Here is a 22,939-nt window from a genome sequence, read left to right as displayed (position 1 = left end):
GGAAAATAATTACTTTTGGAGAATGTACATAAGTCTGCCATTCCGTGGGTAAACCTCCAGCTATTCTGAAGCCTCTTCTCTCCTGCCACCTCTACAGAGGCTGGAAATCCAGATACCTACTATCCGAACTCCCTTTCACAGGTGATCTTGTGATCTAGTCCTGCCCATTGAGACATAAAAGGACTAAGACTAGGACTCTGGACAGATTTCTTTCCCTAATGAAATGGACGAGGGGCTTCCATAGGTGGTGCCTTTCTACTCCTTCCCACTTTGTATAAGGGCATGACATCTGGGGCTACTGTGACTATGAAGCAACAAGCCTGAAGATGAAACACAACATGCAAACAATGGCAGGGCATTAGATATAAAGACCCCATGACCAACCATGATGGAGAGGCAGGGCCACGTGCCCATATTAGTCACTGCATTTGGCACTGGTAGGGTCAGGGTGAGAAGACAGAGCCTCTTTTTGCTAGAATTCTTACTTCTGAGGAGGATTTGAGCATAGTCCAGTACCAACCATCACAGATCCTGAAATGCTGAGCACAAAGTACTGAAACATGCAACCACTTCCTTTATGTGAGATGTTTAACACATCACCAAAACTGGGAGCCTGGCTTGGTCTAACCCAGGGTCTAGAAATGCAATTCAGGGTCTAGAAGTTGAAGTCTTTCCTAGAGGTAATAGATTTATATAGAGGTAGCAACAAGAGCAATGTCATCATCAAATACCTTAAAACCAGTTATGGTTGTAGAAGCTGTCCTGTCCAGATACACATGGACACAGGATTGTGTATGTTCCTGTGCATCTGAGTTCAAATTCAGGCAACAGATGGGTCCTCCTGGCCCTGGTCAGCCACAGGGGAAACAGAAATGAACTTGCTTACTATAACTAAAAATCAGTGTCAGCATGGGACCGGGGTATTCTAATATACTGTTCTGCTACTGAGTGAGTCTGCCTGAAAAATGTTGACTGGAAGAGAAAAGTATCTGTTTATGTTACCAGAGTAAAACAGAAACATGAGAGAAGTGGGACATGACTTTTGACCCAGTGAACACCATCTGTGGCTACTGAAGGATCAGAAAGCTTTTTTATTTTTTATCTTTTAATTTTAATTTTTTTTGTCTTTTTCTTGTTTGTTTTTGTTTTGTTTTGTTTTGTTTTTTAGGACTGCACCCACGGCATACGGAGGTTCCCAGGCTAGGGGTCTAATCGGAGCTATTGCTGCTGGCCTATACCAGAGCCACAGCAATGCCAGATCTGAGCTACATTTGTGACCTACACCAAAGCTCACAGCAAGCCTGGATCCCTAACCCACTGAGCGAGGCCAGGGATCGAACCTGAAACCTCATGGTTCCCAGTCAGATTTGTTTTCACTGAGCCAAGACGGGAACTCTAGAAAGCTTTTTTAATAAGCTCAATTATTTTAGGTTTGTGTATTTATTTTTTAGGGTTTTTTTTTTTTTGTAGCTTTACTTTCTTTTCTAATTATAAAGGTAAACATGCAATGTCCCCTTAGGGACTGGCCTCATTCATAGACAATAGAGAGCAACGTGATCCAAGTGAGGTGATGAATGGGAAGAATATTCTAGTGACAGCATAAAGGTTGGCTTAAAGTAGTCCAGTCCAGATAGTCCAAGAAGAGAGGTATTTATCACAGGAAATATTCTACAAGGGCTGTAGAAACCAAAAGGAAGTTACTTAAAGAAGATCCCACAGACCAGAAAGCTGCTGCAAACCAGTACCATGCCCATGCGCCTGCAGTGACTGATGAAGAGCTGGAGACTGCTGGAGGCCTGATTCCCACTCCTGCCACCTCTGGAGCCACTCAAACTGCTGGGTTGTACAGTCAACTGAAACTGCCACTCCAGGAATGGCTTCTTTGCCAGCTAATCTCCCTCTAGCGTCTCCAACCAGACGATGAGGGTGTTTGAGACATGAAGTTGCTAGGCACCTGCCCCTGCTGCTCAGAGGAGAGCACAGAAGGGCCGGGATGGATCTAATGCCAAATCTTGCAAAAGAGGGGGCCCAGGAGAGTGTTCATTGCCAGCATATGGTTCTCCCTGGAGGAAGGAGTTCTGGATTCTAGAGCTAGTTCTGCTGTTGATGTGCTATGTCCTCTCCAAGGCTGTATAGCATAGTGATTCAGGGCCCTGGGCATATGCAAAGTGGGCAATAAAACCTACCTCAAAGGATTGTTATGAGGGCAAAATAGGTTACAGTAGATAAAGAATTTAGGACAGTGCCTGAAACATAGATCCATCCAACAAATATAGCTATTGTCATTGTTACTTTCACTCTGATTTCAATTTTGCCATCGTTAAAAAAACTTAAGAAGGAGGGGGGTTAAATCATCTTTGCTGCTCTCTAACCAACCAGAGAAAAGGGGAACTAAGAGTTATACTCAATCTGAGCCTCATGTGGGCCTGGTTTTTGGAGACACAGAGAAAAATAATGTCCTAGCCTTCAAAAAGCTTACTGCGTAATGAGAAGGCAGAAGATCACTGATTCAAGGTAAAATATGTTCAGTGGTAGAAACTATGCAGGGAAAGTTCTAGAGTACAGAGACAGGTTTTGTAGCATAGTGGAAAGAGCTGTACACACTTTGCTTTAAACCCCAGTTTATCCCCTTTTGACCCTGGGCAATTCACTTAATCATCCCTGCCTTAGTTCCCTAGTCTGTAAAAATGTAGATAATAAAAGAACTTTCCTGATAAAGACATTGTGAACATTAAGGGAGCTGCACCTAAAGCTCCTCCTATAGTATCTAACACAGAAATGCTTTCAAAGATGATTCCCCTGGTTCAAGTGTGCAGGTGTTTGAGTACAAGGCGTGAGCTAAAGAAATGGAAATGGAAGGAGGAAAGGACAGCTAAAGAGGGTCTCATCCTTACAAGATCGCTCAATTATTGTGGATAAAGTTAGAGAACCGGCGAGGTACCCACCCCAGGTGAGAGCCTCGAGCTGGTGCGCAGCCTCCGCTGCTTCCGAGGCGTCCTCGTTGCCCCTGGCAACTGGCAGTCCTTCCCACCGCCCAGGAAGCGCCACGCAGGAGCAGCAAGATGGCTCTGAGCTCCTGGTCCCCAGAGCTGGGGTTTGGCGGCAGCGAGAAGGCACTAAAGGCAGCAGCCACTGTCTCCACTGGCCCCTCCCTGGAGTTATGCACCTTTCCCTCCACGCTGGGATCCTCAGTCGCTGCTGCCGCGCTGGAGCAGCTCTTTGTTGTGGGTAAGAGGCCTGTAGGTTCCCAGAAGGACTTCTCAGAGGTGGCGCCCAGGCAGCACTCACTGGGAAACCTTGTGGGGACTCTCTTCCCAGAACCTTCTCCAGCTCTTTGTGGGAGAGAGGGGCAGCGGTATGGGACCCAGGGCTCAGCTCTGTGACTTGGGCCAGCTCACACTAGTAGCTGGCAAGTCCCAGACAAATCCTGGACTCCCAGGCCCCTGCCATTTGCCTGTGACTGGAGTGCCCACCTGCATTTAGATTATACACTGAGTTGTAGCTTGCCCCTTCTTCCCTTTTCTTTGCGAGTTCATTTCCTCTAACACTTTACCATGGCAAATGGGCGGGTTTAACGGGTAAATAAGAAAGGGATGGTGAAGAATCTCCTACCGCGTTAGGCAAGGACTTGTGCATTAGGCATAAATAACTTTTTCTGCGAATAATTTCTGGACCCTTTTTCTGCTAATAATTTCTGGACCCATCATGCTTTCTTGCCCTGAGTGTGAGTTATAAAACATGTAACTCTTCAGCCCATTTGCTAGTGGGAACACACTTGGGCTCATTCACTTCATAGAAGATAGGAGACAGCAGCCAATGCCTGTCCCTTCCTAATAAGCACCTGCTTAGAAACTTGGTAACTAATTTTCACTTGGATTGTGAACTTAGTTCATTAAGAGAATCCACATTCCCTGAAACCGAAGGCAGAAATTGCTATTAACTCTTCTGAAAGGTGAGGATGGCCACTAAGAGCATAGCCTCTGGAGTCAAAGCACTTGGTTCTGAATCCAAACTCTATCAGTGATGGACTCAGTGACCCTAAGCACATGACATAACCTCGTCTTAAATTTCTCATCTGTGTAATGAGAATCATCATGAGGTTATAAGAATTAGCTTAGATTATACATACATGTAAAACACTGAGCACATCAAACTCATCGCACACATGAGCAGGCAGGCCCCAAATCCATTTAGACAGAATCTGCAGAATACAATGGTGACAAAGCCAAGGTGAGTGAAGCTTCCTCTGTTCACTCTTCTCTTCCTTTTATCTTTTCTTTTTCCTTCTTTCTTCCCATTCTGCATGTGTCTTGTCTTCCTTACCTTTGCCAACATTTCCCAAACCTGTCTTATCATGTGCTGTGGACTTGACAGTGTGGGAGAGAAAAGGCAGTATCTTTCATATGTCAATGAATGAAAAGGGTTAGAAACTCTGCCTACCTCAGATCTACCAGTTTTACAAATATATATTCTCATTCCATGATTAAAATATTGGCACAGAAGTGAAAATGACATAATGGATTTATAAAGAATTTTAAAAATGCTTTTTTCAAAATAGTACATTTAGGATATATGTATATGTGTGTGTGTGTGTGTGTGTGTGTGTGTGCATATATATGTTTATGTATATGAAAACATTCTTAAACCTGTATCATAGGCATGTTGTCTTTATCCTTTTCATAAATCTATTGAATTCTTTTTGTGCTATCCTATACAGATTCCTTCTTTCTACCATGAGTGATACAAAGATGGAATCTTCAGAGGAGTTTGTGTTCAAGAAGCATAAAGTATATATCTAAATAAGAACACTATAAACAGAGAAATATCATGTGCTATAGAAATTCAGAGAGAGATGTAATTTTCAGCTGAGTAAGCATTTAAACTAAAAGGGTTAAATAGGATTTGAACAAATAAATAAGAGGTTTAATTTTCTAATTTTTTCTAGAACAATCGCTGCAAAGTGACTATTTTAAATGCGACGAAGAAGCTAAGACCTTTCTTAAGGATGTTGCTATCGCTGTTAAGAAATTGGTATTGTATTATCCATAAGTGCTACTTTTTCAATCTTCTGCTTGTTTCTTCATCAAACCTTAATTTAGCACCAATTCTGTTCAAGGTACTTCAGTAGATGAATAGGGAAAATATTTGCCCCGAATGAAAATTTCTCTCAGTTTATTAAGCATTTGCACCTGTGGATTGCTGCCCATGCCAGGCACTGAGTTAAGGACCTGTGCTATGAATGAGGGCAAGACTGCTCAGGTGGGAGTTCCCGTCGTGGCGCAGTGGTTAACAAATCCGACTAGGAACCATGAGGTTGCGGGTTCCATCCCTGCCCTTGCTCAGTGGGTTAATGATCCGGCGTTGCCTTGAGCTGTGGTGTGGGTCACAGACGCGGCTCAGATCCCGCGTTGCTGTGGCTCTGGTGTAGGCTGGCAGCTCAGCTCAGATTCGACCCCTAGCCTGAGAACCTCTATATGCCGCGGGAGCTGCCCAAGAAATGGCAAAAAGACAAAAAAGAAAAAAAGACTGCTCAGGTGAAGAGACCCTGGTGATATCAGAGCTCAGTTAAGGGGTGGACCACATGGGCAAAGGTTTGTGACATCAATATGTGAGCATTGCTTAAAAACAGCAAACAACCTCTAGGATAAATGGCACACATGTGCCACTTTTCTCAGGTTTCTGTAAGCAATTCCATACGAAACTGCTGAAAGAGTATTTGGCAGCTACTCCCTTGAAGTAGACAGTGATTTTTCAGTGAAAACAAACAAGGACCTTTCAATTATACCTTGGCTCCTTCAAAGATATTTAAAGAATTTCTTTTGAAATGTTACCAACATATCTCTCTTTGGCTCTAGATGGTGTTTACAGTGCTTCCCCAACAGGGTCTGAATAGTGACATCTCTTTATTTGATTTAAAAATAATAAGAATCTACTACATATCAAATATCTGAAAGTGTAGAAATAAAGCTATAAAAGTAAATGAGCTTGAATCTACAGACTACTGAGAAAAGTTAATCTCATTACTTCATAATTATATTTTATGTAAATATATGTAGTTGTGCATGTATACTACAGAATTGGACTTTATAAGCCCAGCTGGTTTAAGTACATATATGTAAACCCTGGGAGTTGGTGTGTGTTGTACTTACTATGGCCCTGTGGAAACCTTTTCTGATTTGTTCTTGTAGATATGTCTTTCTCCAGGACTTGAAGGGGTCAAAATATTTACTGTGGCTTATTAAAGTATCTACTATGTCTCCATTTAATATCCAAGCTGTGAAATCACTTAAATAGAGTCCTCCCAGTTTTTTTAAAGTAACACATTTTCATTATTATAAAAGCATTTGTGTTTGTGCTGGAAAATTTAGGGAAACAATAGACAAGCAAAAGGATTATAGTAAAAATCGCTATGATCCTACCCTAAAATAATCACGATTAATTCTTTAATGAATGTCTTTCCTAGTTTCAGGATATAGATAATGCGTGTATTAAATTTTATTTTTTATAGGAAAGTGATCATACTAGACATAAAATTATGCAGCCTGCTTTTTTATTATTCATAAAATATAATGGCAATTTCTTAGGGCACAAAATAACTATAGCCGTTGTATAGCCATTACAACAAATTTGTTTAAAAGATGTTTTATCTATTTTTTCCTCTATCAGATTTTTTAATGTTTTTTACTTTTTTAAAATAGCCCCATATATACAGGATATATATATCCCTACCTATTTGTTTGGACTTTTAGATATGTATAAGAAAACCATTGTTGTTTTTATACCTAATCATACTTTTATAGGCATTTTCCATTTTTTAATTAAGTAGTTTTCTTTCTCAATGTCTCCCTTTTTTTGGAGTCTTTACTTTTAAATTGATTGAAACTACATACAGGAACACATACACATAGGGAAAGATAATTTCTGAATAGAAGAGAATCAGCAGATATTGAAAGATAAATTAACAATGACACTTTAAAAACTGATTCGAGAAGTATTTTTCCCACTTTCTATTCCAAATAAAAATACTAGCAAAAGGTATTTTCTGAAAATCAGATTTAGATCTTTTAAAATATTTACAGGGCATTGTTTAGAAAATCAGTCATTATTTTAATGTCTTAACTGTTTAAATATGTAATTTACATTTTCAGGAAGAAATGAGAAAAACCACAATTGATCTTCTGGAAATTGAAAGCATGGAACTCAGCAGACTGTATTTTCTATTGGAAACTATTCCCAATAGTGTTAGCAGAGAATTGGAAGGTACTTTTAAGGTTATCAACTGTAGAAATTTAGTTTATCTTATAAGAAAATAGAGCACAGTACTTGTAATGAGATTAGTTTAATAGTTATTTCATATAAAAATATCTAGAAAGAGTATACAACACAAATACAGTGAGATACATAATAATTTTCCTTTAATTTTTTAGTGGACATATATATATATATGCATATATAAAAGACTTGAATTTATATAATTATCCATAGACGGGCTAAAGATATATAGATCAGCTCATTCCAAATTGATATTTATCCAAATAAGTTAGGCAGCTTGACTGACCTTAACCATTCTAATTTCTCTTTGAGTTTGGCTACCGTAGGTACCTCTTGTAAGTGGAATCACACAATATTTGTTCTTTTGTGACTGGCTTATTTCACTTGGCACATCTTTAAGGTTCATCCATGTTGTAGCATGTGGCAGAATTTCCTTTCTTTTTAAGGCAGAACAATATTCCCTTGTATGTGCATAACATGTTTTATTTATCCATTCGTCTATCAATGGACTCTTGCATTGTTTCCATCTTTTGGCTCTTGTAAATAATGCTATTACAAAATAATAATAATAACAATAATATAAATAGGTAATAATGCATTACAAACATGGATATACAAATATCTATTCAAGTCTCTGCTTCCAATACTTCTAAGTATAAATGAAAAGAATTGCTGAAGTGTATGGTGACATGGTAAGGTTATGTTTAATTTTTTGAGAAGCTGCCACAATGTTTTCCACAGTGGCTGTACCATTTTACCTTTCCTTGCACAATGCATAAGCATTCCAATTTCTCCACATTCTTGCCAGCACTTGCTATTTTCTATGTTTTGTTTTGTTTTGTTTTAATAATAGTCGCCCTAATGGATATGAATTGGTATCTTGTTGTGGTTTTGACGTGCACTTCCCTAATAGTTAGTGATGTTGGACATCTTTTCATGTGCTTATTGGCCATTGGTGTATCTTCTTTAGAGAAATGTCTGTTTGGGTCCTTTGTCCATCTTTTAATCAGGTTGTTGTTGAGCTGTGGGAATTCTTTATATATTCTGAATGTTAACTCCTTATTAGGTATATAATTTGCAGATATTTTGTCCCATTCGATGAGTTGTCTTATCACTCTTGTTACAAATGACTTATGTTATTTTTTTCAGTTGATTTTTTAAAATAATGACTTTTGATGTACCTCAAAAGTTTGAATTTTGGTATAGTCTAGCTTTTATTTTCATTTGTTGCCTATGCTTTTGGTGTCATATCCAACAAATCATGTGTAAATTCAATGTTGTAAAGATTTCCCCTATGCTTTCTTCTAAGGATTTTTTAGTTTTGTCTCTTACATTTAGATCTTTGATCTATTTTGAGTTAAGTTTTCTATTTGGTTTAAGTTAAGGCTCCAGCTTTATTTTCCTAGTGGCCAGGAGTTTTGATGGAGGCACACAGCTCAGTTTCCCTGCAAGAATTGCCCTAGACAAAAGAGACAGGCTTCTTTCCAGGTTCTAGTCTTTTCCCAAGTGCCACCCATATTCAGTGATTGCTCACCAAGAGATACAAGGGTCTGTCTCCCTCGCTAAATGTAGAACAACTCTAAAATGTCATCACAACTGCAAAGCTCATCATCATTCAAACCCCTAACCCTTGCCCAACCCTTATTTCCTCAGAGGAGCTGTTCCTAAGAGCTCCACACACAAATTTTAAAATTTGTTTCCCAGGAAGCCCAACCTAAAACAGTAGTCTAAATAAATAAATAAATGATTTTTTTTTTTTTTGGCTGCACACATGACATGCAGAATTGTCCAGACCAGAGAATCAGACCAGAGTCGCAGCAGTGACAATGCTGGATCCTTAACTACCAGGCCATTAGGGAACTCTAAAAATTATTTTCAAAGTAGATGTTCCAGTGATCCATTTATTGCCTCATAGCTCCAAATCTTCCTTCATTTTCTCTTCTGTCATGAGGGAGCTGAGCCCTGTGAATTTTCCCCTTTGTCTGCTGGCACAGTGTTAAGCTTTGTCAGTAGAGAGCATTGGAGGGACACTGGAGGAAACGGGTCCTCCTCCCATTCTGGTGCTCAACCTGGCCAAATCTTGCAGTACAGGTAGCTTCTCCCAGCAGTGTGCAGCAGCCCTCACACCAAGCAGCTTCCTTAAATACCCCTTGGGCAGCTTCATGATAGATTGCTACCATGAGGCACCTCCCTGTGAACAACCGCCATGGTTTTCCAATGAATTCGGAAGTACAGCAATTCCCTGTGGACAGCCCTTCACCCCAAGACCCCCAGAAGCCTATTTTTAGTAAATTCTGCCAGCCTAGCATTTCATGTACTTCTTTGCCATCCAATGAGCCACAGCCCTCTCCAGTGAGGTCTCGATCTCAGGTCTGGAGGTGCCCCTTCCTAGAAGGCACTCTCTCTCAGCCCTCAAGATAGTGCTGCTCCTTATGCCTGGTATTCCTGAATTCTTTAGAGCTTTGTTTACTTTCTTACTATTCATTCCCTCATTACTCTAACCCTCTGTTACAGATAATAATTTTCTTTTTCCATTTATTTTTTAAAATCTTTTTAGGGCCACACTCACGGTGTATGTAAGTTCCCAAGCTAGGGGTCAAATTAAAGCTGCAGCTGCCAGCCTATACCACAGCAACATCAACACCAGACCCGAGCCATGTCTGTAACCTACACCACAGCTCATGGCAACATTGGATTCTTAACCCACTAAGTGAGAGAGTCAGGATCCGGAGCTGAAGTGGGAAACTTTTCCTGAGGGGTTTGTCCTCTGGTCTGAACTGGTGCAGGGCGAGTTAGGGGGTGGAGGTCACTTACAGAAGATGATGTGGGCTGATGAGGGATGTGTGGTGCTTGCAGAAAGCTGAGAAGAGAGCAGAGATCCAACCCACGTCCTTATGGATAGTAGTAGGGTTTTCTACTTCTGAACCACAACAGGAACTCCAGATAAGAATTCTTTATATTAAAATTTCCCCCATCCAATTTACTATAAGATTTCTATCTCCCAATTAGACCCTGAGTGATATAATCAATTATAAAACAATATCCACAGTGTTAGTGTAGTTTGGCAGGGAATACACAACAAACTCCCACATGCAGAGAAAAAATAAGACTTAAAAGGGTCTGTGCTCAGGCAGAATTAAGAATAGTTTTGTTTTCTTTGGTTGCTTTTCTTTACTGTCTAGATTGGGTTATTTTTATAAGCAGGAGAAATATTTTGGAAGGAAAAATAAATGCCATGCTCGCTTATAAGATCCATAAAGACTTGATACATAATGAATATTTAACCAAGTAAATTTAATAGGCCTTATGTTATAAAGCTTTTCAACTGTAAGTATTGTCCTTGGATGGGTAGCATCAGCATCACCTGAGAGCTTGTTACAAAATGCAGACTTTCTTGGTCTACCTCAGATCTACTATGTCAAAGTCTGTAGTTCAGCCATATCCCCAGGAGATGCATATGCATATTCAAGACATAAAGTTTGAGAAACCCTGCTACAATGAGTAATTTAACTAGTAGCCTACAAAAAATAACCTAGCTCTCTCAGGGGAGCTATTGGGCAGTTTTCAGGGAATTTGTTGTATAGAAATAAGTAGCCCAGTACCCTTTTAAAAACAGCAGTGTTTAAAAATTCATGCATTTTTACCATCTATCTATCAAGCACTTAGGTAATCCTCTGAAGTCTTATGTGAATACGACTGATTTATTATTTACTAGTGAATAATTCATTCTTTAACAGGCAGAGTTCCCCAGAAAGCAGAGCCAGAAGCAATGGCTTTTGCACTATTATTTTATCAGAAGTACAATACAAAGAGGAGGAGGATGGGATAAGGAACCAAAGCAGGGAGAAGGGAGAGCTAGTATGAAGTGCAATGTGATGTTCATTGCCACTAATGGGAACTAGTTAGGTATGAGAATATGCTCCCAGGACACAGGGTCATCTCCTTTCAGGAACACCCAGGCACTGGCTTCTGTCTGCCATTGGTTCACTGCTTGCATACCTCCTAAACTTTGGGTTACATGTGCATGGGTGGGGGTAGGGGTGTCTAGGAAGTCCCACAGTAGAGGCCATATGGAAGTCCTAGATAGGAGAGAAGTGTATAGGACAGACAAGAATCAGACTGCACTAGTAGGAAGTTGTTCAGAGCTCATTGAAAGCTGGTCACTGACCGTAGCAGTAGCTAAAATAAGGGAACTGATAGGTAAGACTGAGAGGATCCAAAGGCATAAGAGGTGTCTGGTACAGGAACATGATCAGAAGAGTATTTCAAAGAAAGACAAAATTTATGGAGTTCCTGTCGTGGCTCAGTGGTTAACGAATCCGACTAGGAACTATTAGGTTGCAGGTTCGATCCCTGGCCTTGCTCAGTGGGTTAAGGATCCGGCGTTGCCATGAGCTGTGGTGTAGGTCGCAGACGCGGCTCAGATCCCGCAGTGCTATGGCTCTGGCGTAGGCCGGTGGCTACAGCTCCAATTAGAGCCCTAGCCTGGGAACCTCCATATGCCGCAGGAGCAGCCCAAGAAATGGCAAAAAGGCAAAAAAAAAAAAAAAAAAAAAGACAAAATTTATCATTTGAAAAGTCAGTAGCTACAATTGTGCTGTTTCTCACATAATTGAGTAACATTTCTTCCATTTACTTTTAAGAATGTGTCAGGGATGCTCGAAGATTAAATCTTTTTGAGATAAATCAATTACACTTGAAAATTACCAGGATAAATAATGAAATAGAGTTTTGGAAGAAGAAAATACTCGATCTGAAAAAGATGAATACAACTCTGGGGTAGGTATTTTTTGTTTGTTTGTTTAGTACTTGAGGGAGTCAGTATCTGGAGTCAAGTGGAAAACTTCTCCTAAGGGGTTTGTCCTCTGGTCTGAACTGGTGCAGGGCGAATTAGGAGGTGGAGGTCACCTACAGAAGATGACCTGAGCTGATGAGGGGTGTGCGGTGGCTGCAGAGAGCTGGGAAGAGAGCAGTCAATTTTCAACCACTGCAGCCAGGAGACCTGTAAAATTTCAGATAATTCAGCTTGTTAGCAGCAACTGTGTGCAAATCACACACTGCCTTGCACCCTATCTCCAAAGGTAGAAGCACATAGTGGTTTTCATTTCATTTTTAGTGAAATCAAGTTTACAAACCTCAACCACCAAAGTGAGAAATCTTGCTGGGTAATGTATTTGCATGTATAATATCAACAGATATATTGTAGCTAGTTTAGGTCCTTAAATACATTCAGTCATAGTCTACTGGAGGGCTGAGGATGGGATTGTTTCTAGATTTTATCTGTGATTAAATGAGAGCTGCTTACCTGTTAGTTTCTTTTCTTTATTCCTCAGTTGTGTTGCCAGCACCTCCCCTGTGGGATGGGCCTCATTTGCTCCCTCTGTAAATCAAAATGGGGATTGCAAATCTTGATTTACCCAGGAGGAAGATATATATTCTGGGGAGTCGGGGGGTGGGGGGAAACACCAAAAACCTTGAAGAATAACTCAGCACTACGAGTAGATTTGCAAGACTGAGGTATAAATGTCTAGAGTTTGTTAGAGTAAAAAATACTGAAAGAGCACTCATAGTTAAAAAAATATATATTGGGAAGCTAAAATAATCAGAAGGCTACTTGGTGCACAGGATATCAAAGCGTCAGTATTTATTAGATGGGAACCTCAAGGCCCAGGGACAGTTTCCCAAAGTAGGCCCTCAGAACACCTATTCTGGGAGATGCTCCATGGAAAAGTTTGTGACTGCCTACATTTGAGAGACCGCATACCCTAACTCCTGTTGGGGATTCACACTGCAGATTTGTGCATGGTGTGTGCTAGCCTCAATCGCCAGAGACCACTATAAAAACTATCAATTTCTAAATAACCAGGAAGATAACATCCAGGTTGGAATACTCACATCAGTTAGCCAGCACTATCACACTTCTATAGACCAGCAGTTCTCAAACCTGAGTGTACATCAACATCACCTGGAATGCCTGTTAAAGTACAAATTACTGAGACTTCCACCCCAGATTTCTGATTTAGTAGGTCTGGGGAATATGGATAAGAATTTGCGTTTCTAACAAGTTCCTAGATGTTGCTGATGCTACTGGTCCTGACTACTCTTTGAGAATCACTGATCTAGAGAAATCTTTGTGGAAAGCCAAATATAAACATAAGGTGGTTGCCTGATAGGCTAGCAATAGCAAGCTGAAGTCACTTGTTGTATCCATTTTTCAAAGAAGAGGTATATCAAGGTGCCCACAGGTGGTCCTCAGACACTAGACATGTGCAAGTCCTTTAGGAATGGGGGAGGGAGGTTTCCTTGGATCCTACGTTCAGTTTCTGAGAGTTCTCCCAACTCATCAACATACACCTAGTCAGATGTATTAATTTGACTTGTTCTGTTTTATTTCCTTAAGTGTACTTGATCCTTATTTTGCTTCATTCTTAGAAAGTGTCCTCTCCTAAACCTACAAAGCACCCATTATCTTATCCCATCTAGCCTAGGCTTCTTTTAATTGCCTTTCTGTGGTGGAGTTGACTTCTGGAAAATAAGCTTACCAACAACCTGTTTTTATTTTCCTGAGCCTTTGCACACAATCCCCCTGAATTAAAGTGTTTAGCCTTGGAGTCTAGTACAAGGATAAAGGTCTTTACATTGTAGGTGCTTTGAAAAAAAGGAAAATATAGAAATAGCACCAATGGTGCCTCCTCAAATCTTTTCTTGTTAGCCCTGGGGTAGATATTTCTTACAATCTTATAGGCTCTTCTTCCAATAGATGTGGCCAGTAATGGATATGTGAGGTTCATGTCTCCTCCTGAACTCATATTTGGCTGCAGCTATGAGAAGATAAGAGGGTTTAAATTAGATTTCAAGCACACTCTGAGAAGTGTAGACTCAGAGCCCTCCTCCTCACCTCCTGTCCATCAGAGGAGTACTAGTTTTCTCCTGGGCCCTCTCTGCAGGACAGTGATGTCAGAAGGTGGCTGGAGGGGTGATGGGATGTTTCTCATTCTTTGACTTAACCACATATCTCAGGATGTTAAGATAGCTGGGACAATGCTATGTATCAAACTGGCCAGATTCCATTCACCTGTTTAAAACTGTTTGTGAATCCTTGTGTGCTTTAAACCAAAATAGACCATAGTTAACCACCTAGTGTGTGAGGATAGGTGAGGTGAGGCAGGACCACAAGACCCCCTGCAGTGGTAAACAGTTGGAAGATTCACACTTGTGTTTCCTTCTGTCCTTCATCTCAACCAAGGTTAAACAATCACAAATAAAACTCTAAAATAAGTATCCCTTCCAATTTCCTTCTTTACAGTGGTTCGTCTCACCAAACAGACTTTAAATTTTCTTTTTTGAAAGCCCTTTTCATGCCATAAATGGTTCTTTTTCTCCTAGTGAACAGCAGGAGTTGCTATCAAGGCAGCATGAGAAGATTGTCCTGTCACTCAACCAGGCCATGAAAGAAAAAGCTACTACCACTGTTTACATCAACGAGACTTATACCCAAATTAACTCAGAGAAGGAAGAACTAGAGTTGCAAAAACTATATCTTCAAGAAGTAGAGGAGCAAATGGAAAAAGAAAAAGCAGAATATTTGAAAAGAAAAAAACAGTTGAGTCAAGAGGTAAGTGGCATGATTTATTTTTAAAAATAGAGAATTACAGGAGTTCCTGTTGTGGCTCGGGGGTTGAGAACCTGACAAAGTGTCCATTAGGATGCAGGTTTGATCCCTGGCCACCCTCAGTGAGTCGGGGATCCAGCATTGCCATGAGCTGTGTTATAGGTCGCAGACACAGCTCAGTCCCGAGTTGCTCTGGCTGTGGTGTAGGCCGGTGGCTGTAGCTCTGTTTCGACCCCTCTCCTGGGAACTCCTATATGCTGCATGTTCAGCTCTAAAACAAAGAAACAGACAAACAAACAATTGTACAGAATTGAGGGCAGGAAATAGGAAATAACTTATTTGTCCTTGAAGCTAGCCTGTGCTCCCCACGGTATCTTCTACAGGGATAGAACAGAGACTCAAGGACACTGGTACCCTGTGGGGAAGTCATTTGATTGTGTAGTAGCATCTCAGTTCATGGGAAGGAATATGAGTGACAGGAATGGTAACTCTGGGCTGGCTCCTTGCTCAAATGCAGCCCTATAGGGACTAGGCATTTGCTTCTGTGTCATTTGGCTGCCTTTGACAGTTCTGAGGCCCTGACTCTATAGATAGGATCAGTGAGCTCACCTCTGCTGGAACTTGTGCCTCCTGCTGAAGGAGTCCAAGAGGGAAAAGCCTCAGAGGGGCAGGCAGAGCCAAGGGCCTTGTCAACTGAGGGAAAAAAAAAAGTATAACCTAAAAGTTGTGAGTTTTATTTAAGGACCTGAAGGGACAGCTCTGAGGAACTGTTCCAAAAAGGTAAAGGAGGAGCCAGGATATGTAGAAGTTTTTGCTGAGATAAAAAAATATAGTTGAACATCAAAATTGCTAATCACAAAAAAGACATCTCGAGTTAACATTTTACTGCTTTTCTACATATGAGAAGATGTAAGAGTCTGGGCTCATTGAAATCATTACTTTGATATGCATCTTTTTTTTTTTTTTTTCTTCTTCTTTGGCCGCCCTGGGGCATATGGAGTTCCCGAGCCAGGGATCAGATCAGAGCCATAATCGATACCTATACCTCAGCTGTGGCAACAGTGGCTCCTATAACCAGTGTGCTGGGCTGGGGAGCAAACCTGTACTGGGGCTACAGAGTCACTGCTGATCCCATTGTGCCACATGGGGAACTCTGGATATGCATCCTTTTAAAAAAAATTTATTGGTGTATAGATGATCTACAATTTTGTGTTAGTTTCAGGAGTATAGCAAGGTGATTCAGTTGTATATACAAATATATCTCTTTTCTTCAGATTCTTTCCCCACATAGTTATTACAGAATACTGAGTAGATTTCCCTGTGCTATACAGTTGGTCCTTGTTAGTTATCTATTTTATGTATAGTAATGTGTATATATTAATCCCAAACTCCTAATTTATCCCTCCCCCTCATGTTTCCTCTTTGGTAACCATAAGTTTGTTTTTGAAATATTTGACTGTTTCTGGTTTTTGAATAGCTTTTTTTCTATCATTTTTATTAGATTCTATGTATAAGTGATCTCATATGATATTTGTCTTTCTCTGTCTTTACTTAGTATAATAATCTCTAGGTCCATCTATGTTGCTGCAAATGGTGATATGCATCTTAAATATCTAGGGCAGCATCCTGTTTTTCTCCATCTGAATTCCCCTCAGGGCATATCATCCAATGCTGCACAGTGGCTGATGGCTTGATGGTGGGCAACATTTGTTGTCTACTGAAATGGCAACATTTTTTTTTGTCCCCAGCCCCAACAGAGAAGGGTATGTTGAGACCAGCAGTTTTGTGAGAGTCAGCAAGGATAACTGCTGCATCCTGAATTCTTAAGTATTCACCCTCAGAATGGCTTCTGATCGATTCCTCTTTGTGCTACTTCAGGTTGTCCCAGGAGAAGCAGGGCTGTCTCCATATTAGGTGCTCCCAGCAACAGCCTTCTTTTCCCCCAAGCATTGCGGGCCTAGCCAGGATGAGAATTGCCACTGAGCTCCTGATGCTGCTCTCTCCATCATGAGAACTGGGATCACTATAATGCAGGCAATTGGATCTGGCTTGCAACTCTGCCATATTGAGTGCAATGGTGTGTGTGTGGTGTGTGCGCGCGCACGCGGGCACAAAGAAAAAAGAAAAGAATGTTTATTAAATTGGATTTCTTTAGTCTTAATTAAAATGTAGTGGAGTTCCCTGGCAGGCTAGCAGTTAAGGATTAGGCGGTTGTCCCAGCTGTAGCTTGGGTTTGATCCCTGACCTGGAACTTCTACATGCCCCAGGCACCACCAAACAAACAAACAAACAAACAAAAAACCCACAGTGGAATACAGTCTGGCAGTGAGCAACCTTTTGATGCAGGACAGAGAAATGTCACTTCCCAGGAGGTGCAAGCCTCTAGCACAGACTGTCAAGTAAAGGTCCTTGGCTTCTATAGGAAAGAATGCAAGAGTGAGCCAAAATAAAGTGAAAGCAAGCTTATTTAGAGAGACACACATTCCTTAGGCAGAATGTGGACCATCTCAGAAAGTGAGAGTGGCCTCAGGTATGGGGTTGGTTAGTTTTTATGGGCTGGGTAAATTCATAGGCTGGCAAGTGGAAGGAATATTCCATTTTAGGGAAGGGGTGGGAATTTCCAGGAACTGGGACACCACCCATTTTTTTTTTTTTGGTTCATGAGAATTTATTTATTTATTTTTTAATTTTTAAAAATTTTAAGTTTTTATTGAAATGTAGTTGCTTTGCAATGCTGTGTTAGTTTCACATATACAGTAAAGTGATTCAGATATATGTATCATATATATATATTCTTTTTTAGCTTCTTTTTCTTTTTTTATTTTTTTACAGAATAAAATACATACATTTACACACAATTACATTCACACAGATTATTATAACATGGATCTTAAGAAACAGATTAAGTGACTCCCACTGGAGAAGTGGAATGGAACATATGCTGAGACAAATAGGAAATTTATTCTATACTTTATCCCAATTTTATGGCTTTCATCTTTACTACTTAGTTTTATCTATTACATTTCAAATTTTCTTTAAAAATTAGCATTATATTAAATTGTTATATTATACAACTAAAATTTATAAAGAAGAAAGCCTTATATACCATTAAACATTTTATATAGCATAGTAAAAAGAATAACTTAACTGGTAAGCATAACAAAAATAATACACCCTCTGAAAATAAGTAAAATATAAAATGCATAAGTTGGTTAAAAAACAGTGTAACTATATAAATATGTCCTCACAATTTGTTCCATCTCATTGATTCTTCAATAAAGGCATTACACCATTCTAGGTGATGTGATAAACAAGACATTATAAACTTTACATTGTACCATGGAGAGAAATGGTTATTAATAATACAATTGTAGAACTGTATTATTTAATTGTATAGTGGCATTATTTAATTATAATTATCATAAGTTCTTTGATGGAGGGGAAATCAGAATCAGATCTAAGAAGACTTCAGCATTCCAAGAATGATGTCAAATGACCCCCTTCATGGTGGATTATGCATTTATTTACTATGAGATATATTTCTTCTCCAGAGATTCCTTGTTTGTGTATCAATTGTAGATTTTTGTTTGCAGTTATTCTGAAGTTTTGATGTAAGAGTCTATATGTATATGAGATTGTTTTAAGTTGTTGTTCTCTTAATTGCAAGTTCATCTCCAGTGTCCCGCATTTGTACCCACCTCTTCTAATGATTTCTGATTTTGATGGTATAATTGTGCATGGATGATTTCGTATCTTTACTGTATATATACCTTTACTGGTGAGTCTTGTCATTTGTGGCATTTTTGTTTCCTGTTGCTGATCTTTTCTTTCCTGCCTAGAGAAGTTCCTTTAGTATTTGTTGTAAGGCTGGTTTAGTGTTGCTGAATTCTCTCAACTTTTGCTTATCTGAGAAGGTTTTTATTTCTCCTTCAAATCTGAATGAGAGCCTTGCTGGGTAGAGTATTCTTGGCTGGAGGTTTTTTCCTTTCATCACATTAAGTATATCATGCCACTCCCTTCTGGACTGCAGAGTTTCTGCTGGAAAATCTGCCGATAACCTTATTGGGGTTCCCTTGTATGTTACTTGTTTCTTTTCCCTAGCTGCTTTCAAGATTTTCTCTTTGTCTTTAATTTTGGTCAGTTTGATTATTATGTGTCTCGGTGTGTTCCTCCTTGGGTTTATTTTATCTGGTACTTGTTGTGCCTCCTGGATTTGAGTGAGTGGTTCCTTTCCCATGTTAGGGAAATTTTCGGCTATTATCTCTTGGAATATTTTTTCTGTCCCCTTCTCTCTCTCTTCTCCTTCTGGCACCCCTATAATATGGATGTTGGTGCGTTTAACATTGTCCCAGAGTTCCCTGAGATTCTCTTCATTTTTTTTCAATCTTTTTTCTCTTTTCTGTTCTGCATCCGTAATTTCTTCTAATCTGTCCTCCACCTCGCTTATTCGTTCTTCTGCCTCCTGTATTCTGCTGTTAGCTGCTTCTAGTGAGTTTTTTATTTCAGTTATTGTATTTTGCATCTCTTCTTGTTTAAGTTTTATATCTTGTATCTCTTTGGTTAGCGTTTCCTGTAAGTTGTCCATCTTTGCCTCCAGTTTATTTCCAATGTCTTGCATCATCTTCAGCATTGACAGTCTAAAGTCTTTTTCCTGGAGGCTGAGAATCTCCTCATGGCTTGGCTGATTTTCTGGGGTTTTTCCTTTCTCCCTCATCTGAGTTATAGTTCTCTGCCTTTTCATTTTTATAGGTTTTTGGTGTGGTGACCTTTTTATAGATAATAGAGCTGTAGCCTCTCTTACTTCTGGTGTCTGCCCCCCTTGTGGCTGAAGTTGGTATGGGGGGCTTGGTGTAGGCTTCCTGATAGGAGGGGCTGATGCCTGCCCCCCCGGGTAGGTGGAGCGGATTCTAATTCCTCTGGTGGGTGGGGCTTAGTCTCTGGATGCTGCTGTGTGCCTGAGGCTCTTTAGGTAGCCTGTTTACTGAGGGGTGGGGCTGTGATCCCACCTGGGTTGTTGTTTGCCCTGGGGCTTCTCAGCACTGACTGATGGGTGGGGCCAGATTTTCCCAAAATGGCCACCTCCAGAGAAAGGTAACTGCTGAATATTCCCGAGAGCTTTACCTTCAATGTCCTTCCCTCACAGCAAGCCACATTCACCCCTGTTTTCCCATGATGTCCTCCAAGAACTGCAGTCAGGTTTGACCTAGGTTCCTGTGGAGACCTCGCTCTGCCCTGGGACCTAGTGCACATGAAAGTCTGTGTGCGCCTTTTAAGAATGGGGTCTCCATTTCCCCCAGTCCTGTGGAGCTCCTGCGCACAAGCCCCGCTGGCCTTCAATGCCAGATGCTCAGGGGCTCTTTCTCCCTATGCCAGATCCCCACACATGAGGGTTTGATGTGTGGCTCAGAACTCTCACTCCTGTAGGTGAGTCTCTGTGAACCAGTTAGTTTTCAGTCTGTGGAGCTTCCCACCAGGGAGGTACGGGGTTGTTTATATCACGAAATCACCCCTCCTACCTGTGGATGTGGCCTCCTCTTTTTCTTCTGGAGTGGGGTATGGGTTTCCAGTCCATTTGGGTGGAGATTGCTCAGTCTTTAGTTGTGAATTTTGTTGTTTTTAGGAGAGAAGTTGAGCTCCAGTCCTTCTATTCCACCATCTTAATCCCATCTCTGCACCACCCATGTTTTGACCTTTTATGGTGGGCCTCAGAACTGCCATGGCACTGGTGGGTGTGTCACTTGGCTGCTGATGCATTGCAATGCATGTATAATGAGGCTTGATGTCCACTGGAAGTCAAATCTTCTGCTGTCTTGGGCCTCGGTGGCTCTAATCAGTTTTGTTGTATTCTGTTTCTCAATGGCTTTGTCCCCCTCCTCATTTTTTTAATGGTTGTGCCTGCCATCTGTCTTTCCTGTCTCAATTTGGTTCTTGTGGTGATTGGTCTCATGATAAGACTATTCATAAGTTCTGCTCAGGTCCAAGAGTTTCTATCCTTTGGAGCACCTACATCTTCAGAGACAGTTTTACACTAAAACTGTGGCTTATTTTTCTTGGGTACAGATGGCTCAGCCCTAATTGTCCTTAGAACAGGCACTTTGTGAAGTTGCTGACAAGGAGTCCCTCAGGCAGTTTGCAGCCACTAAACAGAATTGATGAAAGCAGAGCTCCCTGGACCTTTTCAGGGGATGAAGCTAGCTGTAAGTCATGGAGTCAATTCATATCCATGACTCCCATTACTGGGTTACACCTACTTGGATTTATTGTTATCTCGATGAAATAGTGTCAGGGCAACAAGGACCAAAAGAGGTTTTCCTATTTTCATTCTCTACCCACAACAATGCTGAAAGGACTTCATTTCACCCACTATTTCCAGCCCTCTGCTGGACTGTTCTCTCTGAGCAAGCTGGAGCCCCCATGCTGGAGGGGATCACTTAAGTTATAGGGGAAAAATGTGGGATGTGTCTTCATGGACACAGCTGAGGGACGGCTTGCAGGGCAGTGGGGGTGAGGAGTGCGAAACCATGTCCCTTTTCTTTATTTCCCCTGGGGCTGAAGCAATGGTCATTGGTGGCATGGAATCTGAGCTTTGCCCACCAGAAGAAAGGCTCTACCAGGCATTGGATTTTGTCTGTTTTATTCATTGCTGAATCCTAGCACCATGATCAGTTCCTGGCAAATCTCACACATGGGAAACATTCTATAATATTACTTTATTGAATGATTGAGTTTCTAACTTCATTTTAGGCCTTAAAGCTAAGACCTCCACTCCTTCTATTCTTTAATATAAGTGTTAAATTCAAGAAAGGAAGCCCAGAGGGGCTTCAGATTGGGAATTTCAGAACGTGATAGGTTATCCTTCCTTTTTTGAATAGTGTTTCTCAGGGATCCACAAACTCTTTCTGAAAGGGGCCAGAGGGTAGCTGGGCTTTGTGGACCATATACAGTCTCTATGGTAACTACTCAACTGTGCCATTTTAGCACAGAAGAGCCAAAAGGACCAACTAAATCAAAGAGGTAGTGGCTGGATTTGGCCCACATGTAGTAGTTTGCCTACCCCTGGTCTATTTCTCTGGGAAAGGGCACCAGTTAGGATACTTTCAGTGCAAATAGCAGAAGCTCTGACTCAATCTAGTTTAAATAGTAAGGGCCTTTATTACCTTACACAATTGCAATTCCTGAGGTAGGGCAGATTCCAAGAGTAGTTAATGCAGTGGCTCTTCCCTCCTTCACCTTTCATCCTAAGGCTGGTTCCCCTCATCGTCACAAGATGGCTGCCAGTGACAGCTGCATGATATGCTTCCTTATTCAAGTAGAAAGAAGAAAATCTTTCCCAACCAAGCACAGAAATCTTCTTGCTGTGTCCACTCCAGCCAGATTAAGACTTTTCCCACTCTGGAACAATACTGGATCCTAAGGGAATGCCTTGTGCCAGTGGGCTAGACCAGCTGGGATATACCACCAATGTTCAACTACCAGTGTTCACTAAATGCATGTGATATGCCGTAGTTAACAGCCTGTTAATTCCCTTTACCTGCTAAGAAAGGAAAAACTGTTTACGACTGACCCATATGGTCTCCCCTAACACAAAACAGAACAGATTTTTCTAACACTATTTCTACAATTGCAAGACCTAAGACATTGGCAGAAGGCTGAGGCCAAAGTATGAGCACAGAATTTCAATTTTCAACAACATTTGCTAATCACCATGTTTCATTCAAATGCAGCTGTGCCCTAGTGCAGAGGTAATTGATAATGATCACATTCATTCAGAGCAGTCACTTTGGGTGAATTGGAAACCACCCAAATATGTGTTCTCATAACTCTTTAATACGGAGTTAAATATGTATTCTCACGCCTTACTACTCTCCTATTTACTTTGTTCTTTATAATTCATTTTGCCAGACCAGTTTGTAATGTGTTTGATTTTGATAAGGTGACTGAGTAAAATTGGTATTTATCTCCAACAGATCGGTGACCCCTCAATGGGTTCTTTCCCTAGAGCTGCAAATCAAATCAGTTTCAGTATAGCCGATCAGAAACTCCACTCATAGGTCG

The 22,939-nt window shown here is 40.7% G+C and overlaps 1 protein-coding gene across 1 annotated transcript in view; it reads left to right on the top strand.

Annotated features, from left to right (window-relative positions):
* The window catches only part of CCDC175 (coiled-coil domain containing 175), a 75,924-nt gene continuing 54,377 nt past the window's right edge, over positions 1,393–22,939 (top strand). The window contains 5 exon segments of the mRNA XM_013985897.2: positions 1,393–3,228; positions 4,946–5,031; positions 7,149–7,260; positions 11,916–12,051; positions 14,659–14,887. Coding sequence (XP_013841351.2) covers positions 3,063–3,228; positions 4,946–5,031; positions 7,149–7,260; positions 11,916–12,051; positions 14,659–14,887 — 729 coding nt within the window. The 5' untranslated portion in view covers positions 1,393–3,062.

Source organism: Sus scrofa, chromosome 1 (assembly GCF_000003025.6).
Source record: "Sus scrofa isolate TJ Tabasco breed Duroc chromosome 1, Sscrofa11.1, whole genome shotgun sequence".
Classification (NCBI taxonomy): domain Eukaryota; kingdom Metazoa; phylum Chordata; class Mammalia; order Artiodactyla; family Suidae; genus Sus; species Sus scrofa.
Note: the sequence above shows the minus strand (reverse complement) of the source record. Positions and strands in the feature narration are given on the sequence as shown.